The following is a 14,246-nucleotide window of genomic DNA, read 5'->3' as shown; positions in this document are numbered from 1 at the left end:
GGAGAATCACTCGAACCCAGGAGGTGGAGGTTGCAGTGAGCCAAGACTGTGCCACTGCAATCCAACCTGGGTGACAGAGTGAAACTCGTCTCAAAAAAAAAAGGAATAAGCACGAAGTTAAATAAACCAAAAAACAGTATCATTCAGTATGAAATAAAGAAAAAAAATAGCTGCCAACAACTACAGAACCAGATGACTAAGTTCTTTTCTACCTTTAGTATTTTAGTTTTAATCCCTAGATGAAGAGCAATGCTGAATGAGCCTTAAAAAGATCTTATTAACCACTTTTTTCTTTCTTTTTTCTTTTCTTTTTTTTTTTTTTTCTGAGATGAAGTCTTGTTCTGTCCCCCAGCCTGGAGTGCAGTGGTGTGATCTTGGCTCACTGCAACCTCCGCCTTCTGGGTTCAAGCGATTCTCCTGCCACAGCCTCCCCAGTAGCTGAGATTACAGGTGCACACCACCATGCCTGGCTAATTTTTGTATTTTTAGTAGAGACGGGGTTTCACCATGTTGGCCAGCCTGGTCTCAAACTCCTGACCTTGTGATTCACCCGCCTCGGCTTCCCAAAGTGTTGGGATTACAGGCGTGAGCCACTGCTTTAAATAGAAAAATACAAGCATAAGGAAAAAAAAATCCAAAGAAATATAAGAGGACATAAAGTAAGTTCTCACTTAAAGTTTTCCATAGGTTCTTGGAAACTGTCATTTTAAGTAAGATGACATATAAAGAAACCAAATTTTTCCCCTCATCATCATAAACAAAACGACATTATTCATGGACATGTTATATGTCTTTCACTCTGAAGTCTCAGTTTCCAAGAACCTACTGACAATGTTAAGTGAGGACTTAATGTATTGTCATCTGATTGTTAAAGTTCCTTATCTCAAAAATTCCAGTTTAGTAACAAAATGAGTACATGTATTAAAAACTACATTAAGAATATCTAGGACATTAAAAATACTTTTTGATATATATTTAAATCCATAGCTCAGGTTTATATAAACAGATATCAGAATTTAAAAACTTAAGGAATATTCACATAATTTTTTTCTTACCCTTTTATTTTTTTTTTAGAGTTAGGGTCTCACTGTCACCTAGGCTGGAGTGCAGTGGCATGATCTTAGCTCACTGCAACCTCAAACTCCTGGGTTCAGAGCAAGCCTCCTGCCTCAGTCTCCCAAGTAACCAGAACTACAAGGCCCACACTACCATTCCTGTCTATATAAACATTTTCTAAGTCAAACTTCAGTAAAGGCTTTATTTAGATTTCTTTTTATTTACTCAAATTCCTAATCACCTACTTAAAAAAAGCTTCCTGTGACACATAATTTAACTTAGAAAAATTGCCTTCCCAACAAAAAAGACAGGATGACAGAAGACCTTCTGGGTAGTAGAAACCAATACAATGATTATTCCTACAAAGTAAGTTGGTTTTATCTACCTGAGTTTTATTTTGTTTATAGCATACCAAAATAGTTCTTTTTTTTTTTCCAGCTTTATCTTGAAATAGCTTACATTTCTCTTTTTTCTTTTTCTTTTTTTTGTTTTTTTGAGACAGAGTCTCTGTGGCCCAGGCTGGAGTGCAGTGGTGAGATCTTGGCTCACTGCAACCTCCGCCTCCCAGGTTTAAGCCATTCTCGTGCTTCAGCTTCCTGAGTAGCTGGGGTTACAGGCGCGCACCACCATGTCCTGCTAATTTTTGTATTATTTATTTATTTATTTTTAGTAGAGACGGGGTTTAGCCATGTTGGCCAGGCTAGTCTCAAACTCCTGACCTTAGATGATCTGCCTGCCGCAGCCTCTCAGAGTGCTGGGATAACAGGCATGAGCCACCATGACGGGCTGTTTCTCTAATTTCTTCAGGAAGGGTGTTTCAGTCAGTAGTATTTAGAGATAGAACATTTCTCCTTTCAAGTTCTTTCTTAAATCATCCATTGTTCTCTGACAAATCATAAAAAATTCCGAAGAAAACTTTTTTTTTTTTTCTTGAGACAGGATCTCACTGTGTCGCCCAGGCTGGGGTGCAGTGGTGTGATCTCTGCTCACTGCAACCTCTGGTTCCCAGGCTCAAGCAATCCTCCCACCTCAGCTTCCCAAGTAGCTGGGACTACAGGCGCGCACCACCACGCCCAGCTAATTTTTGTATTTATTTATTTATTTTTTTGTAGAGACAGGGTTTCTCCATGTTGGCCAGGCTAGTCTCAAACTCCTGACCTCAAGTGATCCACCTGCTTCAGCCTCCCAAAGTGCTGGGATTATAGGCATGGGCCTCCGTGCCTGGCCAAAAAATCTGTCTTAATAAGTTTATTCTTCAAAAGGATCAGGGAAGTTTAAAATCTAATTTAAATACCTACGCTGAAATGATCCCTTCCTCCTTCTGGGACTCCTGTGTCTTCATACTCTCCAGTTTCCCGCCTATCTCCCTGGTGGTTTTGGTCCTCTCCTGGCTCTCTTGACCCTAAAGGTTGGGAGAACTTCAGAACTTGCTCCTGGACACCCTTCTCTTTATATATGAACGCCATTCACATGCCAGTGATGGCTACAATTATTTTTAGCCCTGACCTCTCTTCAGAATTTCAGACTCACATATCCACTGCCTATCTGATATCTTCATTTGCAGTAAGGAATCTCAACCTTACTACAAATCTTAGCATAAAAATAGAGCTCTTGTTTACCTTTCTCTATGCTGGTCAATGGCACCAACCAACCATTCACTCAATTACTCAAGCCAAAACTCTCTGGAGCCAATGAATGTTTTTTGTTATTAGATAAACATACTTCTAACACAGACGCATTACATTTCCACTTCTTCCATCCTTCTAAGCCATGTTTGATCTTATCTGGACCATTGTAACAGACTCCTGATGAATTTCCCTGTTCTCACTCTTTCTCTTCTACAATCAGTTCACTGTACAGCAGGCAGAGCAAATGAAATTATAAAATTTTCTGTATGAAACCATCCAAAGAAGGCAGGCATGGTGGTGCAGCCCTGTAGTCCCAGCTACTCAGGAAGTTAAGGTGGAAGGATCACTTGAGCCCAGGAGTCAGAGGCCAGCCTGAGCAACATAGTGAGACCCCCATCTCTAAAAAAAAAAAAAAAAAAAAAAAAGGGCAAAACAAAACAAAACAAAAAAACCCAAACAATACCAACCAAAAAAACCCCTAACAACAACAACAAACATCCAAAGGCTTTCCACTATACACCCTGGTTTACAAAGCACTATACAGTTGTCCCTCAGTATCTGTGGGAGAATGGGTCCAGGATGTCCCAAGGATACTAAAACCCATGGATGCACAAGTCCCTGATATCAAATGGCATATTTGCATATAACCTATGCCTGACTTCCTGTATACTTCAAATCATCTCTAGATAACTTATACTACCTAATACAATGTTAATGCAATATAAACTGTTATACTGTATTGTTTAGGGAATAATGATAAGGAATAAAATTTGTAGATGTTCAGTACAGATACAGATGCAATAGTCTTTAAAAAATATTTTTGATCCACGATTGGTTGAATCCACTGATGCAAAATCCATGGATACAGAGGACCAATTGCAATCTGACCTCACTTGCCTCTCTAATTTTATCTTATACCATTTTTCCTATCCTTCACTATACTCCAGCCACACTAGCATTGTTTCTCAAAATAACCATTTCATTTTCTTCTAGGGTCTTTGGGCTAGTTGTTTCTTCTGTCTGGAATGCTCTTTCCACTGATTTTCACACATTAAGAGGATTCTGGCTGGGCACGGTGGCTCATGCCTGTAATCCCAGCACTTTGGGAGGCTGAGGCAGGCGGATCACAAGGTTAGGAGTTCGAGACCAGCCTGGTCAACATGGTGAAACTCCGTCTCTACTAAAAAAATGCAAAAATTAGCCAGGCATGGTGGTGTGTGCCTGTAACCCTAGCTACTCGGGAGGCTGAGGCAGGAGAATTGCTTGAACCCGGGAGGCAGGGGTTGCAGTGAGCCAAGATTGTGCCACTGCACTCCAGCCTGGGAGACAGAGCAAGACTCCCTCTCAAAAAAAAAAAAAAAAAGCTTCTTGGCATTCCCATGCAACTTATATGTGACCTCATCTGCAAAACCTTTCACAAACATCATTTTTTCATTAGAAACATTTTCACATAGTACCTACTACATGCCATCATTGTTCTATATACTGGGGGGAAAAGTACTCAATCTCATTAATAATCAGGGAAATGCACATTAAAACCATAATGAGAAATCTCTTCATAGTCACAGAATGGCTAAAATAAGAAAGACTGACAATTCCACATGTTGATGAGGATGTAGAACAGTAAGAACTTTCTTCACTGCTTATAGACAGTATAAACTGGCATAAATCACTTAAAGCAATGTTCTTAACAGACCAACTGGAAATAATCCAAATGTTCACCAACACAGTAGATGAATAAATCATGGTATATTTATACAAAGGAAAATTACACAGTGATGAAAATGAACAACCTACAGCTACATTTTAAAATGACAAAGTAAAATCTCACAAACAATGTTGAGCAAAAGAAGCAAGACACAAAAGAAAACATACTGCAAGAATCCATTTATATAAAGTTCAAAAAGTTAAACTACTGTATTAGAAGTCTGAGATCATGGTTACCTTTGAGTAGAAGGGAGAGAGTATGGGTTGAAAGAGTATGAACAGGGCTCTTGGGTCTATTTCTTGGACCTAGGTAGTACCTACATGAGTGTGATCATTTTGTGATAATTTATTGAGCTGTAAACTTTTGACTTGGACACGTCTCTGTATGCTATGCTGCTATACAAAACCTTTTTTTCTTTTTTTTTGAGACAGGGTCTTGCTTTGACACCCAGGCTGGAGTGCAGTGGTGATCACGTTTCAGTGATCACGGTTCACTGCAGCCTTGACCTCCTGGGTTCAAGTGATCCTCCTGCCTCGGCCACTGGAGTGGCTGGGGCCACAGGTGCATGCCACCAGGCCTGGCTTTTATTATTATTATTTTTAATAGAGATGGGGTCTCCCTATATTGCTCGGGCTGGTCTCGAACTCCTGGGCTAAAGTGACCCTCCAACCTCGGTCTCCCAAAGTGCTGGGATTACAGGCATGAGCCATTGCACCCAGCCTACAAAAGCTTTTTTTTTTTTTTTTTAAAGCTTCTGTTCTTTATCTAACTTTCATGATTATGAAGCCATTCAAATGTTAAGGATAATAACCAGGGAACTCACTAGGTCTCCTTTGTGAGGAAGCAATGGAGAACTTGTTATTTAATCTTAGTATCAGGAATAGATGTGGCTCTTCTAGCTAATTGGTCTGTTTTCATCATATAGACACTCTGAAATGTTTAAGTGACCAGGTTTTCTTTTGCGTTGGCTGCTAAAAGCCTTAGAGCCAAACCTGAGGCCCACTTACAGGAAAGAGATATTTTTATGGTAAGCATTTTTATAATGGTCTTATTCATGCTTCCATATTATATTTCTACAGTTTTTTTCTTTCCTTTTTCTCCCAAAATTGTAGTTTATTATTTTGTAGCAGTTGCAAATTTCTTTAATTCTATCTGCAACAAGGAAGGGTATTAATAAATAAAAATGCTTTAAAGGTTTTTTTTCCTTTCTTTTCAAAAAGATGCAGTTTAGTTTCCACTCTTTAAATCTGCACAATCTAGCTTTTAATTTTAACAGTAGAAAATTCTACTCTGTTGATTAATTTTCTTTTCATGTTTGTATAAGGTAAGACTGCTTTCTTAGGCCACATGTAAAAAACTGACATTAAAGTTAAACTTCATGTGAGTTATTTTCTGGCAGTCCTGATGAGACTATCTATCTATCTATCTATCTATCTATCTATCTATCTATCTATCTAATCTATCCTATCTATCTATCTATCTATCTATCTATCTATCTATCTATCTATCTATCTATCTATCTGAGTCTCACTCTGCTGCCTGGAGTGCAGTGGCATGATCTCAGCTCACTGCAACCTCCGCCTCACTGGTTCAAGCGATTCTCCTGCCCCAGCCTCCCCAGTAGCTGGGGTTACAGGCACACACCACCATGCCTGGCTAATTTTTGTATTTTTAGTAGAGATAGGGGTTTCACCATGTTGGACGGGCTGGTCTCAAACTCCTGACCTCAAGTGATCTGCCTGCTTCAGCCTCCCAAAGTGCTGGGATTATAGGCGTGCGCCCACACCTGGCCAGAATATCATTATTTTTAGTCAAAGCATATGACAGGGAAAATTAATGTTTGTTGACTGACTTTTACATTAGTTTTAGAAATAAAGTCAATCTATACGTAACTTTCTTGTTTCAGCAACATTAAAGCTTCCTTATAATGAGACATCAAAATTTTAAATGGGAGGTTGCTTTATTTTAATCACAATTTCCTTTGAGAACACCTTTTGAACATAAATAATTCCTGGGGTTCTCAAAAGAATAAAGATTTCTACAACACACTTAATTGTAACTTGTTCTTTCACACTATGGCTATCGATTTAAAAATATTATAATAGGCCAGGTGCAGTGGCTCATGCCTGTAATCCCAGCACTTTGGGAGGCTGAGACGGGCAGATCATGAGGTCAGGAGATCAGGACCATCCTGGCTAACACAGTGAAACCCCGTCTCTACTAAAAAAATACAAAAAATTAGCCAGCCTGGTGGCGGGCGCCTGTAGTCCCAGCTACTCAGAAGGCTGAGGCAGAAGAATGGCATGAACCTGGGAGGCGGAGCTTGCAGTGAGCAGAGATCGCACCACTGCACTTCAGCCTGGCCGACAGAGCGAGACTCCATCTAAAAAAAAAAATTATAATAAATACACACAAATAGGTAAAGATTATATGTAAGATCCTGAATCCCTCATATGTTATCATGGCTGAAAATTAATATTTACAGGAATGATTCCCCAAATTTCAAAACAAATTAAACTGAGCCACATCTAAGATTTACTGTTTTTGTTTATGTTTTGTTTCTTCTTCATTTAGAATTAACTCTTAGACTGACTACCTCCAGGAGGTATTACCCAAAACATACAGACTTTAACTGAAGGGTGTAATACCAGGAAAGGGTAATGTCTAAACTTTTTCCTGTGAGGTTTAAATTCATCTAGTGGTCAAAATTTCTTTCTTCTTCTTTTTAAACAAATAAAGGTTATACTACCCTCTCAAATCTCATCACTGTGAATAAACATTATTTTATAAATAATTCAAAACAAGAAAGATGGTATTCCATTAGTGTTTAGCCAAATATTATTATTAAAACAGAAAATAATAAAGGATAAGAAAATTGACCTCGAGCCACATTAACATATCTCTCTAATCAAAACATACTAAATACTTTAAATTACTCAGTATAGTACTTGGTAAAACTGAAAATTTTGTGAGTTGAATCTCACAGATTCAAGGTAGTGCCAGTTTAAAAAGCATTCAGATACTAAGAAATCTGTTAACTGATATTAGGCAAGTATCCTTTTTTGCAATCTCAGTAATACCACCATGAGGGGTAAAAGAAGACAAGAATAAAAAGACTTCCCTCTGCATGCAACGGTAAATACCACAAATCTATTCTATAGGTATAAGCAAAATTTTAGTTTAGTTAAAGTAACTTTGACATCTATGCAAACTATCAAGAGTTTTTACACCACAATAAAAAAATAAAATATTTGCCATGAAAATATTAATTGATCATTCTAGGTCATGCTAATGAGGTTAAGGGAAATAAATCCCCAATATTAGAACAGAAGATCCTTGCTAAAAAGACAATTTTCAAAAATGTTATTAATTATAACCAATAATTCACAGAAGATATTCAGCATGAAAGTGTCAGTCTTATAACCAGTAATAAAGTGTTGTTACAATACAGAGGAAGGAAGAAAGCAATATGTGAAGATCAAAATTTATCACTTACCTCATGATTCAGCTCTGCTATCTGATCTTTCAGTTCCCTAATATACTGGTTAGAATCAGACTTGTTAAGCTGTCCTTGAAGCTTTCCTTCTTCTTTCTGTTTTGTGACAAAACAACAAAGCAAAAACAAGAGGCAATTTTTCACAGCATGTACTCAAATATTTCAAGGTATAGGAAAAGCATAGGCACATACCCTTTAATCACCTGAATTCTGAACAAATCCATTCTCAAACTACCTCTGACAAACAATTCATAGTGAACTATGCTTTTATTTATTTATTTATTTATTTATTTATTTATTTATTTAGAGACAGAGTTTCGTTCTTGTTGCCCAGGCTGGATGGAGTGCAACGGTGCCATCTCGGCTCACCGCAACCTCTGCCTCCCGGGTTCAAGCAATTCTCTTGCCTCAGCCTCTAGAGTAGCTGGGATTAACAGGCATGTGCCACCACGCCTGGCTAATTTTGTATTTTTAGTAGACACAGGGTTTCTCCATGTTGGTCAGGCTGGTCTCAAACTTCTGACCTCAGGTGTGATTATTTCTTTAAAAATGCTTAATAAAGGTTGTTTATAATAAATATAATTTATAAAATATATCTTTTGAAGGAGTCTCAGAAATCAGTAATTGAATGGATCTACTGATGAAAAAATTACCCTAGAATTTCAAAGTAATTTATCTAGTTATTTTGAGGGCAGATGATTTTCTATTCATACCGTAAGGGATTCAATACTTAGTCAAGAAGATGGCAAGCTTCCCATATTCTTTCATTCTTGGGAATCTGCTTTTGCTTGGGGAACAGAAAAGGGGGGAAAAAAAAGAAAAAGTTGTCCAAATCACTCTAAAAAGGGGAGGACAACTTTGAGTCTCCTCTGGTTAATTAGCTCTCGATGTGGACTGGAAGTCCTAGATACAGCTGATTAAAAGCTGCTTCTGATCCTAAGAGTTTGTTTCAGGTGAGCACTGGGACTATTTTCTAGGGATATAGATTGGTGAAGAGAGGCACTTTTTCTTATACCACCTGAAAACGAACATAAATTATTTTTCAGATAAAGATTTTTTTTTTTTTTTTTTTGAGATGGACTCTCACTGTCACCCAGGCTGGAGTGCAATGGCACGATTTCGGCTCATTGCAACCTCTGCCACCTGGGTTCAAGCAATTCTCCTGCCTCAGCCTCCTGAGTAGCTGGGATTACAGGTGCCCAGCACTGCGCCTGGCTAATTTTTGTATTTTTAGTAGAGATGGGGTTTTGCCATGTTGGCCAGGCTGGTTTCGAACCCCTGACCTCAGGTGATCCGCCCACCTCGGCCTCCCAAAGTGCTGAGATTACAGCGTGAGCCACCATGCCCGGCCTAGATAAAGAATTTATTAAACAGTGAAACTAGAATTGTTTTTGATGTCTCCAGATTATTTATAATTAGGAAGCCATGGGTTGATGCTTAAAATGTTAAGCAGCTCTGATCCGGAGCCATCTACTGAAACTACTGAGTAACTCCTGATACCAAAAGAGTATGGGCTTACTTTTAACAGTTGCCAATCACCCAGTTTCCTTCCATGGAGACAACAATTGTTAACAGTTTTTTGGTGTAGTCTTTCCACGATATTTTACACATATATAATCAAACACACATGAATACATGCACACATGTTTATCCATACTACAGACACTATGTATGCTACTCTGAACTTTGCTATTATCTCTCAATAATACAACTTGAAGATCATTCAATATCAGTACATATGGAGCAGAAAGATACACATTCTAACTTTAGAGAGTTTTGAAATTCCTGTAAGAGTTACCTTAGTAATATCCAAGTATTTACAGGTTTTTTTTAAAAGCAGGTTTAAAACGTGTCTTACAATTACCTTGAGAGAAATGGGTTGCTGTGAAAAGCATTTGTCAATGTGGAGATTCCTCCCATATTTAAAATCACAGTCAGAAGGGACCTTGAACATCCTCTGACTTAGTCCTCTGACTGGTCAACTCTACCCTCCAACTTCATCCTACATACTGTATACTAACATCATTGGCAGGAAGTACCAAATAGAACTCTTCTAGCAACAGGCCAGGCACGGTGGCTCATGCCTGTAATCCCAGCACTTCAGGAGGCCGAGGCAGGTGGATCACCTGAGGTCAGGAATTCAAGACCAGCCTGGCCAACATGGTGAAACCCTGTCTCTACTAAAAATACAAACGATTAGCCGGGCGTGGTAGTGTGTGCCTGTAATCCCAGCTACTCAGGAGGCTGAGGCAGGAGAATCGCTTGAACCTGGGAGGCGCAGGTTGCAGTGAGCTGAGATTGCGCCACTGCATTCCAGCCCGAGCAGAAAAAAAAAAAAAAAAAAGAAAAAAGAAATGTTCTAGCGACAGAGTGGGTAGCACTCCTATAGAGTCAAGCATCTTTCCAACAACACTGCTGTTCTGTGTTAACTGTCCTCCCTACCCAAATTGCATCTCTAACTACCCTTAGTTTGTTCTTCAACTCCTTTCATTGACTTATTCCTAAAAACTCCCTGTTTTTTGTTTTGCTTTGTTCTCTTTCTTTTGACAATCTGTCTTAAAAACCTTTTACTAGAATATGGCCTGCTGAAGTGGTTTAGTGTAATTAATATTTGCATAGATATAAAAGCCCAACTACAGCTTCTATAGACTTAAAAATTTTTTCTTATGCAGTCATGTTCCACATAATGATGTTTTGGTCAATGGCGGAATGAATACATGATGATGGTCCCATAAGATTATAATAAGAAATTCGTAATGCCTAGTGACATTGTAGTTGTACAATGTCATAGTAAAACACATTACTCGTGTTTGTGGTGGTGCTGGTGTAAAGAAATCTACTGTGCTGCCAGTTGTATAAATGTATGGCATATACAGTTAGCACAGTGGATAATTGACAATAATAAATGACTATGTTACAGATTTATGTATTTAACATACTATACTTTTTATTATTTTAGTGTATTCTTTTTATTTATACAAGAAAAATTAACTGTAAGCTTCAGCCTGGTCCTACAAGAGATATTCCAGAAGAAAGCATTGTTCTCATAGGAGATGACAACTCCATGTGTAATACTATTGCCCCTGAAGATCTTCCAGTGGGACAAGATGTAGAGGTAGAAGACAGTGATCCTGATGATCTTGACCCTACGTAAGCAGAGAATAATGTGTGTGTGCCTGCTTTTTTTTTTTTTTTTTTTGAGGCAGAGTGCCCCTCTGTCCAGGCTGGAGTGCAATGGCACAATCTCGGCTCACTGCAACCTCCACCTCCCAAGTTCAAGCGATTCTCGTGCCTCAGCCTTCTGAGTAGCTGGGACTACAGACGCACACCACCACGCCTAGCTAATTTTTATATTTTTATTAGAGACGGGGTTTCACCACATTGGCCAGTCTGGTCTCGAACTCCTGGCCTCAAGTGATCCGCCCACCCGCCTTGGCCTCCCAAAGTGCTGGGATTTACAGGCGTGAGCCACCGCGCTCGGCCATGTGCCTAAGCTTTTAATAAAAAAGTTTAAAGACGTAAAAAAATAGCTTATAGAATAAAGACACAGAGAAAGAAGATATTTTTGTACAGCCATACAATATATTTAAACTAAGTGTTATTATAAGAGTCAAAAAGTTAAAAAAATTAAGTTTATAAAGTGAAAAAGTTACACTAAGCTAAGGTTAATTTATTATTGAAGAAAAAGAAAATAAATTTACAGTATAGATTAACTGTACTGTGTTTATAAAGTCTACAGTAGTGTGCAGTAATGTAGGCCATTCACTCACTGACTCACCCAAAGCAACTTTCAGTCCTGCAAGCTCCATTCATGGTACCATGCTCTATACAGGTGTACCATTTTAAATCTTTTATATCATATTTTTACTGTACCTCTTCTATGTTTAGATACACAACTTCTGACCATTGTGTTACAACCACCTACAGTATTCAGTAGAGTAACATGTTGTATAGGTTTGTAGCCTAGGAGAAATAGGCTATACCATATAGCCTAGGTGAGTAGTAGGCTATACCATCTGGGTTTGTGTAAGCACACTCTATGATTCACACACTGATGACATTGCCTAAGTATGAATTTCTCAGAACATATTCTAGTTAAGCAATGCATAACTGCATATTTACACATACTAATATCAGATAAAGTTATCTAAGCCAAAACTGTCTTATTTAACAATTACTATATTCCAAATATGCTAGGCTTCTAAAATATATACAAAATACACCTTATGCTTTTTAGCCACAAGCCCATATTTAGGAAAAATATATATTATTCTTTTGAAAATTTGGTTAGAAATATTAGTTTGACCCAACTGCCAGAGAAAAGGCTGAACTAACAGAATAACTAACAGAGATACTAAGTCAGAGTCCTAATCAAATAATCTCTGAGGCCTTCCCTGTTTTCTCATTTACATGGAACAATAAAGTCTCTTTATTATTTAAACCAGTTTAAAAATAAATTTCCGGCTGGGCGTGGTGGCTTATGACTGTATTCCTAGCACTTTCAGAGGCCAAGGTGGAAGACTGCTTGAGCCCACGAGTTCAAAACCAGCCTGGGCAACATGGCAAGACCCTGTCTCTACAAAAACATTAAAAAAAATTAGCTGGGCATGGTGATGGGCACCTGTGGTCCCAGCTACCAGGGAGGGTAAGGCGGGCGGATTGCTTGAGTCTGTGAGGTTGAGGCTGCAGTGAGTTGTGTTCATGTCACTACACTCCAGCCTGGGAGACAGCAAAAACCTATCTTAAAAAAAAAAAAAAAGGAAAAAAGAAAAAGAAAAAAATACAGATTTTTGCCACTTGCAACCAAAATAATAATAGCTATTATATATTGAACAGTTACAACACTTATGAGCCCTTCTCATTTGAGATTCCCAAAGGATTAAGCCCTAACGTCTAAAGCATCATTGTATGTGTATGATTTCATGCCTGTGCATCTAGAGTACTACCAGGTACCATCCTTGGAAGAACTGAGAAAATACAGTTGACCCATAACATGGCTTTGAACTGTGCAGGTCCACAAATATGTGGACTTTCGTCTGCCTCTGCCACCCTGAGACAGCAAGACAACCCCTTCTCTTCCTCCTCCTCCTCAGCCTAATCAACGTGAAGATAAGAATGAAGACTGTCGCCATGATCCACTTCCATTTAATGAATAATCTATTTTCTCTTTCTTATGATTTTCTTAATAACATTTTCTTTTTTCTAGCTTATTTTAAGAATACAGTCTATGATGCATGTAACATACGAAATGTGTTCATCAACTGTTTATGTTATCAATAAGGCTTCTAGTCAAAAGTAAGCTCTTAGTAGTTAAGTTTTGGGGGAGTCAAAAGTTATACATAGATTTTCCACTGAGCAGGGATCAGCACCCTTAATCCCTGTGTTGTTCAGGAGTCAATGTAGTTTACTCAAACCATTTTCTGTAGAGTTTAATTCTCTTGTGGAGCTCTGGTGGAGAAATACTGGCACTTATAATGTGCCAGGAGTTTTCTAAGCTGCTTATGTGTAATCATCACAATGATCCTGTGTGACAGGTAATATTATTATTCCTATTTCATAGATGAGGAAACGTAAATGAAAGATTGAGTGAACTGGTTGCCTAAGAGTCATACCGATGGTCAATACATTTTTCACCTTAATTTATAGCATTCTGAACATGAGAAACAATTAAGCAGATAGAGATTTATGCAAAGAATCAAGCAAATTTTCTTTCTTGGATTTGTTACAAAAGTCTATGTATTTAATATTTATTTTAGCCTCTGATAATTTAAATGGGAACTACAATATATAAAGAATTGAAGATGAAATGCTACAGCTACTTGCATTAATGGCACTAAGCTAATGACTCATATTAAACACACAAGCTGTCCAATACCATTTACATGTGCTTATGTCTGCCTCTTGTTTTTAATCACCCATTTTTAAAATGAAATATTTTGGGCCAGGCGCGGTGGCTCATGCCTGAAATCCCAGCACTTTGGGAGGCCGAGGCAGGCGGATCACGAGGTCAAGAGATCGAGACCATCCTGGCCAACATGGTGAAACCCTGTCTCTACTAAAAATACAAAAACTAGCCAGGCATGGTGGCAGGCGCCTGTAATCCCAGCTACTCAGGAGGTTGACGCAGGAGAATCGCTTGAACCCGGGAGGTGGAGGTTGCAGTGAGCCGAGATTGCGCCACTGCACTCCAGCCTGGCGATGGAGGGAGACTCCATCTCAAAAAAAAAAAAAAAAAGAAATATTTCAAAGGCACAGAATAAGAACAAAAGAGTAATATAAAAAAGATAAACTCACCATTAAAATTCAGTCTGTTTCATAACTATCTCACCCTAAGATTTTCCTTGGCTCTGGACTTACT

General features: G+C 38.4%; 1 protein-coding gene across 5 annotated transcripts in view; it reads right to left on the bottom strand.

Moving 5' to 3' along the window:
* EVI5 (ecotropic viral integration site 5) overlaps positions 1 to 14,246 on the bottom strand; it is a 285,495-nt gene that overhangs the window by 46,812 nt on the left and 224,437 nt on the right. For all 5 annotated transcript variants that reach the window (XM_063606865.1, XM_034931223.3, XM_034931216.3 and 2 more), the window contains one exon: positions 7,889 to 7,984. In XM_063606865.1, the coding sequence (XP_063462935.1) occupies positions 7,889 to 7,984 (96 nt within the window). The remainder of the gene's footprint in view (positions 1 to 7,888; positions 7,985 to 14,246) is intronic.

Source organism: Pan paniscus, chromosome 1, assembly GCF_029289425.2.
Source record: "Pan paniscus chromosome 1, NHGRI_mPanPan1-v2.0_pri, whole genome shotgun sequence".
NCBI lineage: Eukaryota > Metazoa > Chordata > Mammalia > Primates > Hominidae > Pan > Pan paniscus.
This window is presented reverse-complemented; position numbering and strand designations above follow the sequence as displayed.